At 36.4% G+C, this 21,686-nt stretch overlaps 3 protein-coding genes across 12 annotated transcripts; 2 read left to right on the top strand and 1 right to left on the bottom strand.

Annotated features, from left to right (window-relative positions):
* The first annotated feature begins 1,785 nt into the window (after positions 1–1,785).
* On the top strand, positions 1,786–21,367 carry Dmtn (transmembrane and coiled-coil domain 2 protein Dmtn). Of its 9 annotated transcripts, none has more exons than XR_013009770.1 (11): positions 1,786–1,924; positions 14,150–14,295; positions 14,919–15,117; positions 15,604–15,769; positions 15,915–16,143; positions 16,537–16,581; positions 16,888–16,970; positions 18,132–18,460; positions 18,580–18,980; positions 19,305–19,561; positions 19,687–21,367. XR_013009770.1 is itself a non-coding variant. In XM_076431901.1 (11 exons), the coding sequence occupies exons 1-10, from the start codon at positions 11,583–11,585 to the stop codon at positions 19,468–19,470; spliced, it is 1,812 nt and encodes a 603-aa protein (XP_076288016.1). In that variant the 5' UTR covers positions 11,489–11,582; the 3' UTR covers positions 19,471–19,478; positions 19,687–21,367. The 9 variants fall into 9 exon arrangements, 1 of the variants encoding a protein (XP_076288016.1); XR_013009771.1 differs by lacking the exon at positions 1,786–1,924 and adding an exon at positions 11,489–11,630 and having other exon boundaries at positions 18,171–18,460; XR_013009769.1 differs by lacking the exon at positions 1,786–1,924 and adding an exon at positions 11,489–11,630 and having other exon boundaries at positions 19,335–19,561.
* LOC143212770 (F-box only protein 39) lies at positions 3,674–7,769 on the bottom strand. 2 transcript variants are annotated; one of them, XM_076431903.1, is made up of 7 exons: positions 7,487–7,764; positions 6,644–6,876; positions 6,154–6,318; positions 5,542–5,768; positions 5,203–5,361; positions 4,555–4,719; positions 3,675–3,935 (listed from the first exon to the last, which is right to left on the bottom strand). In XM_076431903.1, the coding sequence occupies exons 1-7, from the start codon at positions 7,676–7,678 to the stop codon at positions 3,784–3,786; spliced, it is 1,293 nt and encodes a 430-aa protein (XP_076288018.1). In that variant the 5' UTR covers positions 7,679–7,764; the 3' UTR covers positions 3,675–3,783. The 2 variants fall into 2 exon arrangements, with proteins under 2 accessions (XP_076288019.1, XP_076288018.1); XM_076431904.1 differs by lacking the exon at positions 6,154–6,318 and having other exon boundaries at positions 3,674–3,935; positions 7,487–7,769.
* Positions 9,972–11,630, top strand: LOC143212776 (GSK3-beta interaction protein). Its single transcript, XM_076431912.1, has one exon. The coding sequence runs from the start codon at positions 10,369–10,371 to the stop codon at positions 10,717–10,719; it is 351 nt and encodes a 116-aa protein (XP_076288027.1). The 5' UTR covers positions 9,972–10,368; the 3' UTR covers positions 10,720–11,630.
* Positions 21,368–21,686: the final 319 nt, after the last annotated feature.

Below are 21,686 nucleotides of genomic sequence, written 5' to 3'. Positions count from 1 at the left end.
AACATTATCTTTTCATTATTGCACGAAATCTTTTAAGAGATAGAACTTGAAAAATACTTCGAGACGACACCTGCACAGAGTCGCTGGATTAAGATTGTAAGAAAGATTGTAAAAAAGGGTCTCTGGATCGGTGGACATTCGTAAAAGAAACTAGCTTGCCGCAAAATTGTTTATGCCAAAGAAAATTGTTGTCAAAGTTTGTTTTTACATCAATACCTTCTACTCATTGAGAAGAGAAAGAGTTTGGAAGGAGCCACATGTGTCGCAAACAAATAGTTATTGAGATATAAGCTCCTAAAGTTATTGCAAAATTTGATTGTGTGTCTACTAAATACAGTCCACACGACCGTGTCCGTGCCTCGAGCAAACGAAATTTAAAGGGACATTCGTTGCTAGGCCCGTACGACGTCATCGTCTCCCTGTCCATTCGGATCATAAACTTGAAGTTGCAATATATGAAAGAATATTTTATATCCATTGTTATAAGAATATTAATCCTGTATTACAAAATGTTATCGTACCTCGCCGTTCCTCCAACGGATTAGGCGATATACCTGTGTAAAGGTCGTTATAGTAAACAAAAAACGCGTGGGACGGACCCATTGAAGCGACGAGCGGACTACCCTCATAAATCATGTCATTGACGACCGAAGACAATACTAAAAGGAATTTCTTTGACAGTTTCCCCACTTCGTTCGACACACCGCCGCGCCGTCCAATTAACAAACGCAACATTTCCCCACCCTTAACCATTCACGAAAAACCGAGGCGACAACCGCAGTACTATTTTGACCGTGGTCGGAGTAAATTCTTCCCGTTCGCTGTCACAATTTTGTATAATGTGCTGTGTGTGTTGTGCTTCAAACTTATTCGCGCAAAGGCAGTGTCCTGTTGATCCGACAGCGGAACAGAAGATTCTGAAACATTTCTAATCGTAAGTACCTATACTTGTCATTAGTATTTTATAATCCAGGATTAATATTCTTACGTATAAAAATGGATATAAGGAATTCTTTCATATTTTGCAACATGAAATTTATGAATGGGCAGGGAGACAAATTACTTGGTACGGGCCTAGCGACGAATGTCCCTTTAAATTTCGTTTGTCTCGAGGCACGCACATGATTATATTCTGTCTCATCGACACGGTCGGGTAGACTGTAGTAGTAAAAATGAAAAATTAATATTAAGTATGTGTACACAAATGGAACAGTATATTTTTTTACCATCTTTGTGACATTCATATAACTTTGAGCAAAAATAATCATGTTAGAGCGAGAAAGATGTAGAGGTTTAAAACTTGCGTGTTCCAACGAAAACACAGCCTCCTAAGCTATAAATATTGAGGTGGCCTAATCAATGGCATTGACGTTATAGTCTGAAGGAGCACAATCGACTCTATCATTACGACCCGGCGGCCTTGATGCAGGAGAAGATCGACGAGGGAGGGCAACAGTCTTCGATGCACAAGTGCGACGTTTGTGGGAAAGTCTACAAATACAAGTCGGTGCTGAAACAGCACAAGGTAAAGGCACACGGTGACACGCCTAATTACGAGAGGCGCCGTTACCTGTGCGCCCTTTGCGGCAAAGAACTGAAAACCGCGAAGGGTCTCGAGATCCACAATCGTTCGCACACAGGCGAGAAACCGTACACTTGCGAGGTGTGCGGCAAGTGTTTCGCTTGCGAGACTCTGCTCAGAACACACAACGTGACTCACACAGGCGAACGGAAGTACTCGTGCGATCAGTGCGGCAAAGCTTTCACTCAGAGATCGACGTTGGTGGTTCACAAACGCTATCACACCGGCGAACGACCCTACGTTTGCACCCGCTGCGGGAAAGGATTCGTCACGAGGACCGTTTTGAACACCCACATGAAGTCCTGTCGCTGAGAAAGAGCACTGCTGTTGATGCTTTCGTCCGTAAGTCATATCATTTTCATAAATAAACTACTCCGCGTCTGCACTGTTCTCGATAAAGTCCTCCTCTAGCACATTTCTGTGTATAATAATTGCAAAATCGAGATAAAGTAACGGAAATATTAGGTGTATATAAATTAATTCGTGGCCTTCGCAATCAATTAACCCTTTGCACTCCGAATTATTTCTCCTTTCTGTTGCCAACAACTTCCTAATATTTTTAGTGTTTTATTTGAAATTCACTTCAAAGGACTTTAAACAATTTTGTTCACTAATTATATTAAATACACCTCTCAAACTTTGTTGTAATTGTATAAACAATTTTTAAATTCTTCCAATGTTTATATACTGCGTTGTGTGTCTCCTGCATATTTTTGTCATAAATGCATAAAACCTGCAGTCTAGTCATCACTTTGATGATCTTGATTGTCTCGATGTTGCAATGTTTATACATTTGTTATCCATCCATGATAGATCAAATTAGCGATTCAAAAGGAATCGCTTTAATAAGGCCCAGCTTTCATTGTTAATTTCGCTAAAGCGTAAATTTAGCAATTTCATTATTTGTTAGCTTAGAAGCGAGAAAACCGAAAGTATATTCGATACCATTGTTAGAAAGGGTGGTAAATTTAATTTCTTTGTCTCATCAGGCCTGGGCAACCGGCCTGTAAATACTAAAGTATATCCCACGAAAGAGTAATCCCGCGGAAAGACCAGTTTTCGTTCGTCTTTGCGTATCTTCGCCCTAATTGGCTCAAGAAAGTGGGAACCACCTTCTAAGCTGCGCGAAACAGTGTTACACTCTCGTGGGATATACTTTAGATATACACTAGAGCTAGAGTATACTTACTTTACAGGAAGATATTACTATCTATAGAATTATGAGCGGCTTATCTGCGATAAGTTGACAGTGCTAAGATTTCTTGTGTTATAGGTATGTATCGTACGTAAACAGTATCATCGAAAGCAGAGGAGATTGTCAATTGTTCATTAACTCATTAGTTGAAGCTTGCAATATACGTTTGCAATTATTGCAATCGCAATACCGTCCTTGATTATAGTATCCAGGTACTGGTCTTTATAAATCCAGTTTTCCTTCGATATCGTAACTTCACTACACTCTGTTCTAAGAAAGTAAAGAAAAGTAAAGAAAATAATTTTTAGTATTCTCTCCTAAAGATAATATCATCGTGATTTCAATCTCGATTTAGTCCCGATATCCAACATATATTGGATATTCTTAAATTAGGTGGATATTTTACAAATGATATTAATAACATAATGTGATAATCTAGATATTTAGATTTTTTACTTTTTTATACACGGTTTTTATACTCTATTTATTAGAATTAAAATTTGCAAAATTATACTCGTCGAAGACTGCGTTTCACAGTTGACGAAGCGACTAACAATTTTCATCAGACCCAGGGATAATATTGTAACAGCTTTTAGAAAACTATTTAAGGCTTTTCTAGATGTTTCTATAAATTGTTACAGTGGAACTATTTTATAACGCTGTATTTATTATCACGGAAATAACGTCGGTGCGATTGTTAACGATTCTATGTCGAATAAAAAAAGGAATCCCGTAATACAGTGAATTTATTACCTAATTATAATTATAATTTCCCCTTGTTGCCCGAAAACGCAATGCTATTATATTAACGAGTTAGTTCCTCGCGGTGGGCAAAAGGATAGTCTTTTTTCGGACAGAATTTAATTTATAAAACTAAATTTCTAGAATGAAAAAGTAACAATTGTACCAACAGTGGCAGATAATATTTTTATTGTTGGCTGTGGTATTGTGAGATGTCAGATACATAGATACCGATCGTGAACAGCCAAAATAGTCCAAACACACATTAATAGAACACTAAAACCGAGGCCGGATCTTCAATGCGAAAATCTACTCCTTGTTCCACCATCTTGTGGTCGTATTGGTAGTTGATGTCGTTCAAAATGACGCGATTCCGGGTGTTGACGTTGCGGGGCTTCACGTGAATCGTTCGAAAACCTACGGCAAATTTTCACAAAAACAATACAACAATTAATGACTGCATACAGAAAAAGTTTTGGGTAGGTTTCACAGACGTTTGAATGTACAGGGTGAATCTACACCTCTGTAGACATCGGTGGACATTCGTAAAAGAAACTAACTTGCCGCAAAATTGTTTATACCAAAGAAAATTGAACATCAATACCTTCTACTCATTGAGAAGAGAAAGAGTTTGGAAGGAACCACACATGTCGCAAACAAATAGTTATTGAGATATAAGCTGTTGAAGATTTTGCAAAATTTGATTGTATGGAATTACACGTATAGACAAAAGCCTACTATTACTGTCCACCTAACCGTGTCGATGAGATAGAATTAGAATATAGTCGTGTGACTGCCTCGAGACAAACGAAATTTGAAGGGACATTCGTAAATAGAAACTTTTCGTAACGATAGAGTTTATTTCGATCCCTAGTATGCACGAGTACAGCTTTGTCAAATCTAGCTGTGCGACTGAATGTCCCCCGCAAGGGGAAATCTTTGTATTTGTTTGCCCACTCCTATGTTTTGGTCAGCTGCACAGCTAGATTTGACAAGCTGTATGTCTATTTATTATAAACGAATATTTCCTACTTACGGGTCTTGCTTTCAGCTTGGAGCTGACATATGTCCCGCAAAGTATCGAGATTCCTCAGTATACCGTCATACTGCAGTCTTGTTAAGTGCTTACAATGTACCAACATGCAGACCAACAGGTCATCCAACATTTCACGATTATTTCTCAGTTGCAGCATTACTTCCGCTACGGTGACAGATAAAATATTTTAGACACTCGTTATTATTGCATTAATACCATTTTAAAGGAATTAGAAAAACGCAAAACTTTAATATTTCGCATTACTTTTTTCCTGTACAAGATATTGGATAACAGATGGATGAAAATTTTAAATGATTTCAAATAATTATAGCGACTCTTTGTGACAACATCCTTTTATAATAATTGATTAAACTTCTTGATCGAATAAAATATTCAACCATCAGTTAAAGTTCCATTAAAGAAATTCTTATTCAATAAAATAATTACTTCAATGCAAAATAAATATTTGCTAGTAAAATCGACACCTTTGTTTATGCTTGAAACACTAAATTTGAAGTTTTCACGTTAAGTTTTAAAAGTTAAAACGTTCGTCAAAATGTTCCACAGTACATCGAGGAAGTGTACGCGAAATATTTCAAGTTTGAAGACAGCATATTACATAAGAATTGAGAAAAATGAGTTATATACCTAGCGTGTTGGTGTAATGGGTGATGAGCAATCCAACGGTGCTTCGGAAATTACGCGATCTACTCTGATCCCACACGTGTCCGCTGAACATTTGAAATCTAGCCAATGGCACGCTTGGTAGCAGCAAATAGCACATATCCTCGTAATGGGAGATATTAACTAGAAATCAAACTTAAAAAGCTAAATGGTGTGCAGCATCGTATTATTTAGCTTATCATACGTGACAGCGTCGATTTCTTTACTTAATATTCTTTACATGAATAAAAAGAAAACTCGGTTTTGTCAAACGCGAACGGACTTGTTGCACAACATTATACATAATTCTGTATGATTTTGTACCTATAGTGTAGGAGACTGTTAGGTCGGGGCACACAACGACCAAATTGTGCCAAGCCGTGTCCGTGACTGTATGGTGTCTGGAGTCGGAGTCTCGCACAGATATGTGCAAAATTTTCAACAATTTTGGCGCGGCGTTCGCCAAAGCGTTCAGCGTTTGATCCGACAGAGCTGGATAATCGAGCCTGAGGACGGTCAACGCGCGAAACCGGCCGAGCATCCGCAAATATCTAAAAGTTTATTTTCGAGAAGTTGGTGAATTCGTTCCTTGATTGAACCCTGAAATACTCTTCCAAGAAGCATGTCAAACATTTCCGCGCTACACCGCGGTTTTCTAAAATATTCTCGAACTGTGAATCATTTAACAATTTATAGAGTGACCCGATACTTTAAGTAAGATTAAAGTATTTCATTCCATGCCAGATTATTATGATAAAATATTTTATTTCACGATTTAGATTCTTAAAAAATGCAAACATTTTATTTCGTGTATTTGAAATATTTATTTCGCCAAATATCGCCCACCTCTTATCGAAGAGCAGGATACAAACGTTCGGATCGTAACATTTACGAAAGGTTAATTATTCAGCGTTAATTATAAATTAATCATTGTACCTGGAATTGCTATGAGGTGCTTGCCATTCCCGGAACGCGCCGCGAAGGTCTAAATATGTCAAATGTTCACTCGAACCCCTGGAAACGCTCGCTAGAAGCCGCAGCACGTCGCTCACACCGAGGTTCGCATTTAGCAAACTCAACGTTTCCAAGTTGTGCTGACAGCTGCGTAATCGTATCGATTATGTAGAACACAAGCAATTGAAGCTAACTAATCAAGTTAGAATCGCTGTCTACCAAGTCAGCCAGATCTTCTCTAAGCAGATTTCGTCAAACGTAAGCATTATACGTCTGCGAGCAAACACTGTTAATTCGGTCACAAAATCTGCCTCGTAAGAAGCTTCTAACAAATCTGACGCTGAACTAAATTAATTTAGATTAATTGTCGTTCGAGTTGTGATATAATATATTATCTCCCCTTGTTAGATCGAGGCTTTACTGTTGTACGTTCAAACAATAATAGAGTGTATAGAAAATGCAGACGAATTACCCTAAAAAGTTTGCAAGGGCGTAAAGGAGCTTCCCTCTGTTCCCCCATTTGCAACTGAAGATCCAGTCGGTGAGTATCAATTTTTTCAGTTGGACATTTTTGGCTCGAATAACCGTAAGGAAATCGGTACCAGCTTCGGCTTGAATGTTGCGAGTTAGGCGCGTCTCTCTTGGCAGAATGTATGGTCGTGACCAAGCGAGCTCCAGGATACGCATATGCTGTCCATATTTCGCCTAGATATGTTAATCGGATACAATATTATTTCGAGGGTAACTTGTCGTTGATAAAATAAACATAGCCGTCTGAAACAGGCCTGGGCAAGTGGCGGCTCGCGAGCGACAGACGACCCCACCAAACTGCTGTGGAGAGGGGAAAGTTGTCTCGCGAGGCAAAGCACAGAAGAGAAATGACAAATTTTCATAATGGAGTGACTTCTGGCGCCGGATATGTAATGTTTCTTTTTAAGATGTATTAACAAAGACGCGAAATAATTAAAAGAAATTGCCAACATAAATTCTGTTCGAACTTCGACGTACAATTTGCGGGAAACAAGTAATGGCACTTAACGCCGGACGGTCTCAAAATAGTCAGGAAATTAAATACAGTACGACGTCGATTTTATCTGAACCTCTGATGTCCGAAAGCAACGCTATTTATTGCACAAACCAATAACGATTGAATCTAGCATTGCGATTAAATAACAGTTCTATTGTACGAAATCTCATGTTGTTCTGTTTAGTTCGGATAAAGAAGGTGCCACTGTTACGATTCGCGAATACTCGTTTCACCAGACACGCGGTTGAAGTGTAGGTTCACTGGTAAGAGAGTGTACATATTACGCACGGCTAGTTCTCCCGCCAATGGAAAGTCACCCCGTAGATCACGATCGATGAGGACCGTGACGGAACGCCAAAGAACTGGCGACGAAAGTGCACGGTTCCATGACTGACAAATTTGCGCGACGTTGGCACGATCCTCGCGATCGAGGTGACTGAATATCTGCGTCAGTATCAGCTCCGGCAGCTGATCCCACATCTCCCAGTTTCAGCTTGGCCCGTCTTCATCTCTACGTGGCTGAGGTAGCTGTTGCAACCTCGTTCAGGTTTCTTTGACAGCTTTCCCCTGTCGTCAATATCGAGTCGATCGTCAGTCGAAGCTCGCGATCAACTGCACCAGTTCACATGGAACTATATCAGTGAAGCGCACACCGAATCGCGATTACCGGCATTTATTTAATCATTTTTAGAAGTCCTATAGCTCATGGATAAAGCAAGCGAGTTATTATAAGATAATTATTTATTTCTTTAAGAATATATATGAGAGACACGTTGTTTAAGCGCACAATTGTATCTGAAATCTCTATTACATCTTTCGATAGAATGATGACATCACTTTCGACTATTGCTCTTAATATCTTGACAAGCTATGCTTTGCGTGGCGGAGCACACAGAGCTGTCTTTTGATGAATGGCGAAGAGACAACCCCAGATTGAGACAGTCCAGAGTACACATTGAATTTATAGAAAACTGGTCTCTCTGAAAAAGCATGCATTCTTTTCGGATTTTTGGAGATTTTCAATTTTTTTTAACACGTTGAATGCCGCGAGAGATTAGTAGAGCGTAATAGTTCTCTTCGAAGGTTTAGAAGGTTCAATCATTCATGTTACACATGGAAAGAATGACTAGCACAAAGGCGAAATAAGCAGGCAGACGTTAATCATCGTATGACGCATACGCTGGATCATACGATTAGCATAACCCTACGATACTGAGGTTGTAAGACTATACTTTAAAGGTAAAGACACGCTTCTTCGACGGAAACGATATCTGCGTTTGACGTAATATATTCACAGATTTATATGAACAGGAAGCGTTCGAGAAAAGCACGCATTAAATATCAACACGTATTACAGTTATGTAAAGGTGGGATCTCCTTTGCGCGTTTTGTTATCCTTTTGTAATAACAATTTGAGTGGATACTCTTATGTTTTCACTATAAGCTCCTAAAAACTCATTTTCCTCGGTTTGCTAGTTCAGCTATTATAATTTAATGAGAAAAATGTTGCGCTTTATTTTACACGTCTGCAAAACCAACAATTTCTAAGATTTCGAAAAATTCTTTGAGATACGTTTATATATCATTACAGATTTAAAAAAAAACATTTTTCGCCTTGGACTTTTTGTTATTAGAACAACGGAGATATTTTAATTTTCTTATTTTTCCTTCTTTATATGCGTGCAATCTTTAGTAGAATGAAAGCGTTACACAATATTCTTTGTCCGTCCGTGTTAATAATATCCAAAGCGTATATAATTGTCGCAAGAACTTCTTTGTCATAAATTTTAAATGATTGCCAGATCAATTTTTGGCGGGCGCCAATTTCACTCTGGTTATTTGCCAAATAGTTCGCGCAGTTGACTTTAATTAAGAAAACGCGTGTGCTCGTCGTGAAAGGCACAGAGACTTGGAATGTAACAATAAGGAACCGAGATTTTCCATGAAATTGCTGATCTTCGCAGACCTTTACTATCTCTCACGCCTACTCTCAACGTTTTCATTGTACTTTGACCTATTTCTGGCACTCCTCCAATTCTTTCTCGTCTTGAGTTTCTGAATTTTGAGTCCTCTTTACCCACTCGAGTTCGTTTTAAGCCTCCGAGCTTGCGATTTTGAACCTCTCTTCGCCCTCTTGGCTTCCTTTCAAGCCTTCGAGCCCACTTTATACTACTAAGTACCTATCCATGGATCTTTAAGTCGTTCTCTCTTGCTTCGGTATTGTGTTTGCGTATTAAACCATATACATATATTTATAAACCCGCTATAGGTATAGCAGAAAATCGCTAATGACTTGAATTTTTTTAGGATTTTAGACCGCCTAGTTTGCTAGAGAATGGGCAAACAAAAACTTGTTTAGATTGCAATTGGTAGAAATTAAAAAAAAATGTTTAAATTGATGTTTTCTGAACTTTTTGATCTGAGCACGTAACGGTAATTTAAAAAATACGTTTTGTAGATTTCGGTGATATATATATACGCATACTGAAAATTTCATCAAAATCGGTCAACATTGCAATGAGCTACATACGTTTAAAGATGAGATCGTAAGGGTGAAAGTCGCAGATTTCCAGCACTTTGGATGAAGCCGGGTCCACAAGTATACATATATATATACCAGGAGGGAGTTGCAAAATGCATAGATTGGTAATCTAATGGACTTGAACGACAGAAATCTGTAGTACCGACGCCTTAAAAAAATGCACCGATTCCAACGACCCCTATTTGAGGATCACGTAAACGCGGAAAGATGGCGCGGTAACAGGCGAGGAGTTGCGCGTGCAGAACTGCAGAATCTCGGTGGTCAGTATCAGTCAGTATGCAGAGTGCATTTAGTGCATGTGTACTGGCCGGGTATGCGAAACCGAGAGTATAACGCAGTTTGTAACGCACGCAGTGTCAAGGACTAAACTGACCACGGATCACAGTAGCTGCCACGCAGCGATATCGTACACCTCTTGGGAAACAAATACGTCGTCGAATAGTTGCATAATCGTCTGATCTAGGTCTTTGACCCTGAATCTAGCTTGCCCACGTGCCGCATGAGCGCGGAAAAGAACGCACGAGATCACGGTGTAGAACGTGATCAACACTACGTTCGTTGCCAATTCTTTCAAGAATATTACGCTCATCGATGAAAAGCTACCAGTCACCGTTGCCAAAACGAAAGAATGAAGGAAGAAGAGGATAAGGTGTTGGACAAGGAACAGTGGAAGCTCGAAGCTCAGGCTGTCATCAATGACGTAAAGCAACATGTAGCTGACATCAAGTTGTCGGAGAAATTGCGAAGCACAAATCAGTTTATTTATTTGAACTTGACCACGTTGGAGGGACGGAGATTCTGCATCGAGTTGTCCGGCGCTGGATTCTCCATCGTTGGTAATCAACACGACGATACGTCAAACGTGGGAACCGAACACTTTGAAACGCCCTATAGTTTATTAGACTTTGTCAGCCCTTTGTACCGAAATTCTTTTGGCAATTCCCTTCTTGACAAGCTTCAGCAGTTGAGTGACGAATAGTGAAGCAACGTAATGGAAGTTTTCAAGGACCCTGTTAAACTCGTCGAAATTCTAGATATAAGCAGAGAGGAAATTTCCTCTCTGTTATAGATAATAACGGTGTTCGTTTAGGTTACCGAATAATTTATAGAAACAGTCTCGTGTTGGATATGTCGTAATCAATGCTCCGATGTTTCCACGTGCCTCGACGCAAACCGTTGAATAAACATCGAGGAAGTTTTCCGAATAAATTATATATGTCAAGCACACACAGCATCCTCGGAATTTGTCGGGAAATAAATCTCGTGACATTTTGTAAATCATGTTATTTTTGTGAAAATTATTTCTGTGGTTGTGCGTATTGGAAATCATATTTTGATTACACGCACGGTAGGAATTGTTAGAATCGCGTGTTTTGAATTTGCCCGGTTCCATGTCCATAGATACGGCAGTGGGATACCGACGAATCGCAGGCTACTAGAAAATATCCCTAGGAATCGAAAGATCACTCCGGTGCAAGTGGTAATATCGATTGTGTTTACCCCCTCTTCCGCGTTCGTTGCTCCATGCCTCGTTTGGCGTATTCCACTGTCCAGTTGTGAAGTAACGAAGCGGTTTCGGCGAATGTGTCGCATCGTGTGCGCGTTCTATTGTGTTTTTGAATGAGTTTATCATCGATCATTACGTGAGAACCTCACGGTACACTACAGTGGCTAATATTGCAGTGGTTAGTGTGACGATGTCGAATGGTGAGCGATGACACGCCCGTGAAAAACGATAACGACGGTGTGTGTGATCCTTTGATTGACCAGAAACTCGGACGAAACGGAATAACCGCGAGAGAAGGAATCCTTATTTCTGAATTTCTGTGACACCGACACCGAATGAAACATGCTTCAACCACGAGCTCCGTGCACCCGACGGTAACGAAGGTAAAGTGTCACGAATTCTTCTATAAATCGTGTGCCAGCGCACCGTTGAATTCTTGACAGATCGTTTGTTTTTATTCGTCATCCATACCCTCCCCACGATGTTATCGCGAGAGGGGTGGGACAATCGGTTCCAATACCTTCTTTGAACCCACACAATCACGAATGATATCGTATGTACGGAAACAAGTTGCGATAGTAACGTAATATCACAGATTGCTGAATATTGTCACTCGTCGGTCAATGTATACCAGAGGTGGGCACTATTTGGCCAAATAAATATTTCGAATGCTATTTAACCCTTTGCACTCCTTTGTCGAGTGTGACTCGACATCGGAGAAGGAGAAATGTAAATAAAACGGGTTTTTATATGTATTTGGTTTTTCCTTTATGTATTCAATTCGTATTTCTTAGAGATGAAAACAAATACAATTTCCACGAATATAAATTATAACAAAGTTTCAGAGCTATATTTAATATAATTAGTAAACAGTGAACAGCATTGTTTAAAATAAGTAGCAGTCAAGGGACTGTGTGAAAACACTTAAAATAGTAGAGAGTTTGTTGGCAACAAAATCGAAAAATAATTTGGAGTGCAAAGGGTTAATATTTTAGATTTTATTTCGTTCCTGAACAGAAACTATTTGGTATTTAAAATACTATTTCACCCAGCTCTGATGTATACGTACGATAATGTATACACCCGTACTTTAAATTCTGCTGTTAATGTTTCTTTTTCATCGTTGAAACATGTTTCCGTTTAGATAAAATTTATTGGTTCAGGACATACCATCCTACGAGGTTTCTTTCTTTCTGTTTTACTTTTTACTTCATAACTCGACGAACGAGCACTGTTATTTTTGTTGCAAATACACAGTTTACATAACAGTAGTATATAGGAATATTTGTGTCATTTGGTTCAAACGTTCTTAGACGACATTTTTATGCATGCATCATATTTACATTTATTATCTTTTTTTTTAAACCATTATCAATGAATTATGGAGTATGTATGAATTGAAGAATGTATAATCGGATGAACCTGTTATCGAATATTTAACAAATGCAGTGTTGTAAAATGTAATTTTTAAAAATTACTATATTTCTACAATAAATGGTATATATTTGCAGTAATTTCGATGATTTTAATTATTGCAAATGTTTGCATATTTATCATTGTTTTTGATTATTTTCAAAAAATTTCAAACTTTTCAGAATTGCAATTACAACTGTGTTGTAGATCACATATTTTGTCTGTATATTGTATTAGTCACAGTTAAGAAGCACTGTCGCTGGTCTAATTATAATAATCAGAATGATTCATCGGTTAAAGGATTGGGTTAAAGGTGATGGAATGCGAATGAGTACATCTTGAATCTTTTCTCAGACTCTCTGCTAATAAGACAAGTAATTTCTTAATCTAATCTTTTATTTATTATCTTAGTTAAGGGTGAGCATTGAAATTCACTATGTATGATGTACTATATCGATGATGGTACTGTTATATTGTAAGTTTGCAAATCTTGAAAATTGGTCAATAAATACCTTCTTTAACGCTAAATAATATTTTTAATAGAAGGAATACATTCACTTTTACTCAGAATGTTCTATATAGTATTTTTAGACAAGAAGTATATAATTCATATATACATATATACACAAGGTTCAGATTAGATAATATCACCCATAGAGAAAATTGTAGCTTAAAATAGATTTACGAAGGCAAACACAATGACTCTATTTGTTCTATAACAGCAAAAGTACTTCTTATTTGTTACCCACATGTACATGTATGATAATACTGATAATAGTAATGGAAAAATTGATTAATTAATTTTATAATACAAAGTTTTGCGAAACTTCCAAAAACCGGTCACGCCCGATTTAGCTGGAATTTTGTAGAAAAACGGTGTTTACGAGAAGGATTTTCGGCGATTCGAAAATTATGATCTAAAAGTTTTAACAACCAAAAGTTTTTCTCGCAAATATTGTTTTTATTTAAAAAGAACCTGTTTTAGAATTACAACTAAATCGAAGCATAAAAGTTTTAAAAATTACAGGGAGTTACACTGAAATGGTAAAAACATTCTTCGCAAAACTTGGTTTTTATGTAAATCATCGTTTTTAAATGTTGTAAAATGAAGCTATTTGAAAAATTTCAGCCAAATCGGGCATGTTCGGATTATAGCTCAAAGTTTTTATATAATTATTTCGAACACGGAAGAACGTTGAGACAAATTTTGATAACACTTGATAAAAATGTGGTTTTAGGAGTATGATAAGACATGATAGAGTGCTCTTGATAGAGTGCAGTTATCCAAGTATTATACTATGAAGGCTAAATTCATACACTGTGCTAAATACTACCAAATTGTAACTTCATTTATTTCTTTCATTACAAGTTATAAATTCAGCGAAAAAACGGACTTCAAACATATTCAGTTGTAGAATAGAATGGATCGGATATATATAATGATAGTATAACTGTTGTTGTTCTGGTAGACAAATGAAAACTTTTTCAGAATAAAGGAATGGCTAGTTTGATGGTAACTGCATCAAGTAAGAATAGTTCTCGCAGTACATCACCCAACAGAGGAAATACATTCACCTCGCATCAACAATTATCAGCTACTGTGGATCATCCGCCAAAAGCACGTAATGCTTCACTGTAAGACTTCGTTACCTATATTTGGATACACCATATCAATATTCGTATTTAATGTATACATTCAAATTAAAAGTACTTTTCTAAACACTATTTTGTTAAAGAATTAAACACATACAGGGTATCTGGTTTGAAGATTCGCACTCAATTATTTTTCAAACTATAGCTCGTTGTTTCGCCACATGCTTACTTAAATAATAACTAAACAGTGAATACATAGGTGCAATTGAAGACGGTAATGATCTTAGAAGAATTTAAAAATACTATCATATTATTTTCAAGCTATTAAACACATATTAAGAAAGAAAATAAATTTGTATTTCACTCCAGTTTATTGCAATTTAGGTAGAAAATTTTTATTTTGCATGAAGATCCGCTATCTAGTAATAAATGAACAGAGAACATAAGAAAACACATCCACCTAGAGAAGATTAGTTACCACCATAAGTCTACCCAAAACAAAGTAAGTTTTATTTGAAATATCTTTTACAGTGAGCTATAGTTTGGGAAATAGTTGCATGTGAAACTTGAAATTTTATATACCCTATATAATGTACTTTTACACATTTTCGTAAGACAAATATTTAACTAGACAATGGTATAAAATTGAATGCGATGATTTGCAGTTCCCAAACAGGGGAGGGTAGTACAGGCAGTGGAAGTAGTGGTGGCGGAGGTAGTATCGCCATGAAAGGTAGTAGGCAAAAATCACCAGGAACCGTGATTCGGATGGGAGATGCTATGGACGAAGCAACTACCAGTTTAATCACTGCCGAACCAGATGAGTTTGTGCCAAACATTCACCCACCTACCGACGACGAAGGAGTATGTAATCCATGTTATAAAATAATTTTACATCTACGTATGTTTTAGCCTTTTCCTTTTGTTTTCACATAATATGTTTGCGATCTGGGTATTTTCACGTTATACGTTTAAAAATATAAAATCAATAATACTAATCTTGCGAACAGAAGTTTTATGCAATGCGAAGCTGCTTATGTAATGCGATGATGTTGTGTACGCTGTGACAATTACACTGTAATGCAAGGTCATCAACCACAACTGTATAATCAGGGTTATAGGTTAAGAAATGAAATAGCTATTTGCATAATGTTCTAAGTGGTCTTGAAGCTGGAGAATTCAATCTTCAAGATGTCAAAGTACAGTCTCAAACTAGGCGCTATGTATATTATTGTACACGTGGAATGAGTTTTATTGTTTCTAATTCATTTGTTACGGTGTTTAATGTTTACAAGTGTTATGTGCGAACTGAGAAGGAATATTTTAATATAAATGTCGTTTAATTTACAGGAACAGTATCACGCGACGCAATCGTTCCTGTCAAATGGATCCTCTGAATTAATAACCGATGATGTCGATTCGAATTCTGCTCGTGTTTCTCAAGCTATTGAGCATATCCAAAGCAAAATTGCTAACACACGAGAGCTAATAAGAATAGAACAAACCACGCGTGATGGTAATTTTCAATAATTAACAGTTGTCTAGTACAACACCGATGTTGACCACAAAGTAGAACATTTGGACACCTTGTTGAAATTATGATAATACAACTCGAGGTAGAAAGAGGTAGAAGGTATTTATTAATATGCATTTTCTTTCAGAAAATGTAAATGAATATCTAAAATTAGCTGCCAATGCAGACAAGCAACAGCTTATACGACTTAAGTCAGTATTCGAAAAAAAGAATCAAAAGTCAGCGCACAGTATTTCTCAACTGCAAAAGAAATTGGATAGTTATACAAAGAAGTTAAAAAATTACGAGTTAAATGGAGCGCCCGCAAGTCATAGACAACCTAGGGAAGTACTCCGTGATATGGGACAGGGGCTTAAGTAAGTGCAACCCTTCTTTCTTCGCTGGCACGTAAAATATTAGTGTAGTAGTATAATAGTAAAAAGTATGTATTCGTCAGAGCTATTACACAGTTCGGCTACTTTAAATATAGTTGCTAATGTTAATATTTCTCGGTACTAGAAATGATATACTATAGATCAGTAATTAGGCTGCTTATGGCAATCACTTAATTTATAATATTCCTCTCTATAAACCATATAATACATAACAATTATAATTTAATGATAAATTTCTACCACATTTTGTATGTAAATTATTAGGTTGGATACAAACGCTTTTTCCTGAATACTTTTCTTTCTTAAATTCGATTTTTATTCCGATAAATATAGAGATTCATTTCTTCTTTCATCTAATTTAAGAATCACTTACAGAAACGTGGGTGGCAATATTAGGGATGGAATCACTGGTTTTTCAGGGTGAGTGTTGCTGTGAAAATAGATTTTATTAATACCACTTGGGAGTATTCCTCCATATCGCGTGCGCTATTGCAAATCTGCTCGTAAAAATTAGCAACTTGCAGAGAAGATAGGCAGTATACCAACAATAGTTGTGCTGTACTCGTATCTAACATAGTTTTATATTAGTATTATATGTATCTAGAATTGTCAATAGACTGAGACATTGAAAGATGACATATGAAACATGTAGTAACTTCTTAAGAGAGAATTAACCTTTTCTCTTAAGAGACTTTCTATTATTTTAGTTTCATTTGATTGTTTTAGGACTGTTATGTCGAAGCCACGGGAATTTGCACACCTAATAAAAAACAAATTTGGTAGTGCTGATAATATAAACACATTATCACGTGAGTAACTTTTATAATAAATACACGTCAGTTAACTAACACGAGATCGCATACTTCCAAATTCGTGTTTTGTTGTTTAACTTATAAATACAATTTAATAACAAATGTATTGTTTGAATACATTTCATTTTGTGTTTTAAACTGCACTGTCACTGGCACAAGTGCTTCATGCCAACAAATCTCAATTTTACAAGCAATAATGTGCACACTTTTGATTCATTTACCATATACATTTATGAAAGAAAATGATCCACAAATATATCGTGTGCTTATCATAAGTATATGGTACATATAATGTGTAAATACACGGTGAATGTAATGTATGTCAGTCTTGTCTTAATTAATTTCTTATTAATAATTGATGGATAAATATTATTCAATTTTCTTGCGCTGTCATGGCAGTTGAGAGTAGTAAGTAACATTTTTGGCTCAATTACTATATACTCTTCTATATACCTCCACATATATACTTTATTATGTTCCTTACCCTTAAATATAAATTGTAAATATTCTATTAGATTGGTAAGAAAGTTCTTGCGGTTTTTATTATAAAATCAAAATAACAAAAACCGTAGGAACTTTCTTTTCGACCTAATATTCCATGTTATATGTACAATACCTATGTTAATTCTTCTAATATAAACTTGGACACCTAAATACATAATACTGCCACCGATTTTCTATTTTAAACAATTCATGGAACAGATATACTTATGTATACCTACACTTAAGCTACACAACCATTTTTATATCCGATTACTAAATTCATACATTACGAACACGATATTTTTATTATTTTCATTATGATTTTGCGTGATTCACTAATTTTGCTTTATATTTAGTGGCTTCCATAAATTAAAAATTTTGCTTTTATTAAATGTTCGTTATCCAATACATGTTTAAAATGTATTTTTCGGAGTCGAAGCGACACAAGGAAAACGATTTTTGACCATATTGGTGTTTGGAACTCATTACATATACACAAGCAAAACTGTACCTAAATTTGATACTAACAACTCTTCGTAAGGCTATACTCAGTTCTATAGGACTACAAGAACATTTCATTGTGAAGAATTAAAAACTAAACACGGTAGTTGTTAACAAAGGCGAATAATTTAGTATTGGATAACATTCTAACATGCGACGTCTGTGTCTCTGCAGATGGCTCGACTTTTTATGTAAACGATACACCGCGTGCAGGTAATGGAGATAACGCTAGTGTTGAAGATGATAAAGCACACCATGGATCGGCTACGCTTCCCGGTGGATGTAGTTTGGGATCGACTCATAGCGCAGCGGCAATGAAATTTCCATCGGAGGAAGGTTCCGAGTGCTCTAGTGTTACAAGTGAAAGTGGACCCGGAAGTAGAGGACAGGCACATACGTGCGACAGTAACAATGCTGGACTTAGTCTTAAATCTATATTCCTGGAGCTACAAGAGTACAGAGAAAATTTGGATAGGATGAGGGAAAAGTTGGAGGGTTTAAAGGTTTGTTTGTCTTTAATATAAATCAGGGATTTAGAACCGGTGTGAACGCTCACCTGAAACTTAAACAGTTAGTTCGGTTTCAATAAATCACTGTTGATCTCGTTATTAAATAATTTTAGACTTTGCAACAAGAGGTGACCTTTCTTTCCCAAGCATTACAAGAGGAACGTTTCCGAAGTGAGCGTCTAGAAGAACAAATTAATGATCTAACCGAGTTGCATCAAAACGAAGTAGAAAATTTGAAGCAAACCATAACGGACACGGAGGAAAAAGTGCAATACCAAAGCGAAGACCGGTTAAGAGACATACACGAAATGTTGGAGAGTTGTCAAACAAAAATTTGTAGAATGGAACACCAACAACAACAACACCAACAGTATGTCACTCTTGAAGGTTTAGATAATAGCAATGCGAGGGCATTAGATGTAAAACTCATAAACATAGTATTAACAGTGTTGCAAGTTATTCTACTTGTTGTTGCAACATGTGCTGGTATAATGACGCCTTTTCTAAGGACCAGGTATAGTTATTTTGTTATTACAAATAATCTTTCTCTTTTTCCAGTTAAGTTAAGATATATTAATGTGCGTGTGACATTGTGCATCGTTAATTCACGGAATTATAAAACGTAACAATAGAGACACAACAATTATCGAATAAAAGTTAAGAATTCATAATAATAATTAGTATTGTTTATGCATTCGTATCACGTCATCACGTTGCTGCAGTTCTCCATTCTCATGTTATTCATAGATTTGCAAACTCTTCGTTACGTAACAATGCCATTTCGACTTTTGTGTTTGTTCATTCATTGTTTTATTTTGTTTTCACATCTCTGTTGCAGCTGTAATAAGCCTCATTGTTTCATGTGCAGGGTGCGCATATTAACGACAACGATTGTTGTATTGGGCATAGTGTTCGTGCTCAATCAATGGCCTGAGGTTCACGACGTAGGCAGTCACCTCATGCGCCATCTTGTTCAGATGCTCACCGACATGATTAGACGTTAAGTAGCATCGTAAGTAAATTATTATCGTGCTAATCCTTAACGAAGAGAGAAAACCGAACATAAAAGTAATTTTTCAAGCAACAAGTAAGAAGGTATTATACATATAATACATATCATAGATAATTCTAAAACGATTCGAATTTATTCGATTTTGAATTTCAATTAAATCTAATCTATTTCGAGAGATATACAAGCGAATACATGAGATTTATTTTAGGGTGGTATACTTAAATTTACTATACCCTGTGATGAAGAAAAGTTGTACACAATGATCAACATTTTGGATCCGTTTATCAGTGCTGTAGTTTTGGAGCAATAATAGCAGGTATATGCGCAGACGACGACTTTATTATACCTATACTAGGAGCTAACGATGTAGTGAGGTGGTGAACCCAGCAGGACTAAACAAAGAGCTTCTTTTATCGACTCATCGCAGCCTAAGATCTTTGAATCTAGGACTGTTTAGTAATTGAAAAAACTACTTCTAAGGCTGGTATGAGAAGGAAATTCATTTAAAAGGGAAGCTTCTTTGTACAGCACTGGGCGAAGTGTCGCTTTCCTAATGTCATGGTTTCCCCCTTATCGATCGTCGGATCCAAACCTTTGATTATGGTCTTGCTAGGTTACTACCTCACTATATCATTACTTCCAAGTATACCTCGAACTCGATCGTATTCACCATTACTGTACTAGGTCGGATGAGTGATGAAGACTATTTGATACTGTTGACAGAATTACGATTTAAAAGAAAAAAAAAGCATATTTTGCTGTGCAAAAGTGTTTCTCTTAGAAGAAAACATATTTCTTAGGGAAGAATGTAAAAGTGTCTTTCATCCTTCATAAATTTAATTTCCATCTCCCTATATTTGTCTCGTGAATTTTGTTCAAAAAAAGAAAGAAGAGAACGAACGTTTGGCGCAATAATTGCATGCGTGCAAGTTAGCTCGAAGTGTTTATAATTTGTATCAAAATGAAATAACTGTTATGGAACATAAATTTGGGGACAAAAAAGTAGAAAATGCTGTACACTGATATCGCTTGATTACATATATGACAGATCGTTAGGAGAATTTACTCGGATAATTAGTAATGTCAAGTAACGAATCACGTTCACCTTTTCCATAAGTCATTGATTAAAAGAAAATTAGATGAATTTATTGAACAAGTGAGTGTGCACTCGCTAAAAATTAGATAAGGAAGTGTTTTATCGTCGGTGTCTGTGGATGGTGCCTTCATTGAAATTAAAATGAATACGTTTCGTGTTATAGTGAAAACGTGTGCATTTACAAAATACACGATTCTAAACCAAATGTTAATAATTCAAAACGTCCATTTATTAAACGATAGTGTGTAAATTAAGAAAACAGAACGATACTAACATTCAACGTAGGTGTTCTTCAGTCTGGACTTGTAGCCTCCGTATACGTCATTCGCAAACTTACTCGTCATTCACGAAAACTTAAAAACTGTTTGGAGTATAAACAAAAAGTGTGTGTATATACAACAGCAAATATCAAAAGAGGACCAACATACTCCCTTCCTCTTACCATTTAATTTTTATTTTTATTCGTGTACGATGTAAAAGTGATGCGTGATAGAAAATAAACGAACATTCGGCTTTATAGTGCTCACGAGTGCTTCGAACCACCACAGACCACAGACACAAGCATGCACATACATTATAACGGATATAAAGAAATGAACCATGACAGATATTGAAATGAGAGAAAGACTGATGGACTACATCGCTGTTACAATTGTGAATAATTTAGTATTGGTGACAATTTTATGTTGCTAACCGGCCGAGATATTGAAACAAGTTGAAGAAATGTAAGAAAAAGAGAAAAAAAGAATAAACAAAGCAGAACAACAATCGCAAAAATGTACAATTGTAATGTGGAGAAAGAAAACAAAGTTATTTTTAATTTAATATAAAAGTGCTCAAATCTGTGAGTGTTTAAAATAAGTCATTGGTCTACGTGAACCTCTTTTTTATGGTGTCGCCGCTATTTATGAGCCAGAGTGTAGCTTATTTTTTATTATGTTCTCTAGTTTTCGTCTTTGTAGCTTTATCGTAATTTGATTCCTTTTTTTATTTCCTAATATATTTATACATACATGCATATACATATGGAATCAACTTTAAGTTTTACAGGAAAATTATTTATAATTTTTATTAAGTTCGCGGAACTAGATTTTCTGTTATTTATAAATGTT

This window comes from Lasioglossum baleicum, chromosome 10 (genome assembly GCF_051020765.1).
Source record: "Lasioglossum baleicum chromosome 10, iyLasBale1, whole genome shotgun sequence".
Taxonomy (NCBI): Eukaryota; Metazoa; Arthropoda; class Insecta; order Hymenoptera; family Halictidae; genus Lasioglossum; species Lasioglossum baleicum.
The sequence above is the reverse complement of the archived record's forward strand: the minus strand, read 5'-3'. Positions and strand labels throughout refer to the sequence as shown.

What these genes read in the sequence shown, in the direction of transcription:
- Dmtn (XM_076431901.1), top strand. Translation starts at nt 11,583, where the DNA reads ATGAAACATGCTTCAACCACGAGCTCCGTGCACCCGACGGTAACGAAG. An exon ending in AAAGCACGTAATGCTTCACT is followed by an intron (nt 14,296 to 14,918) that starts GTAAGACTTCGT and finishes GATGATTTGCAG; the next exon opens with TTCCCAAACAGGGGAGGGTA. An exon ending in AGAACAAACCACGCGTGATG is followed by an intron (nt 15,770 to 15,914) that starts GTAATTTTCAAT and finishes ATTTTCTTTCAG; the next exon opens with AAAATGTAAATGAATATCTA.
- LOC143212770 (XM_076431903.1), bottom strand. Translation starts at nt 7,678, where the DNA reads ATGTGGGATCAGCTGCCGGAGCTGATACTGACGCAGATATTCAGTCAC. An exon ending in CATTGGCGGGAGAACTAGCC is followed by an intron (nt 6,877 to 7,486) that starts GTGCGTAATATG and finishes TAACATATCTAG; the next exon opens with GCGAAATATGGACAGCATAT. An exon ending in AACAGTCTCCTACACTATAG is followed by an intron (nt 5,362 to 5,541) that starts GTACAAAATCAT and finishes TTTGATTTCTAG; the next exon opens with TTAATATCTCCCATTACGAG.
- LOC143212776 (XM_076431912.1), top strand. Translation starts at nt 10,369, where the DNA reads ATGAAGGAAGAAGAGGATAAGGTGTTGGACAAGGAACAGTGGAAGCTC.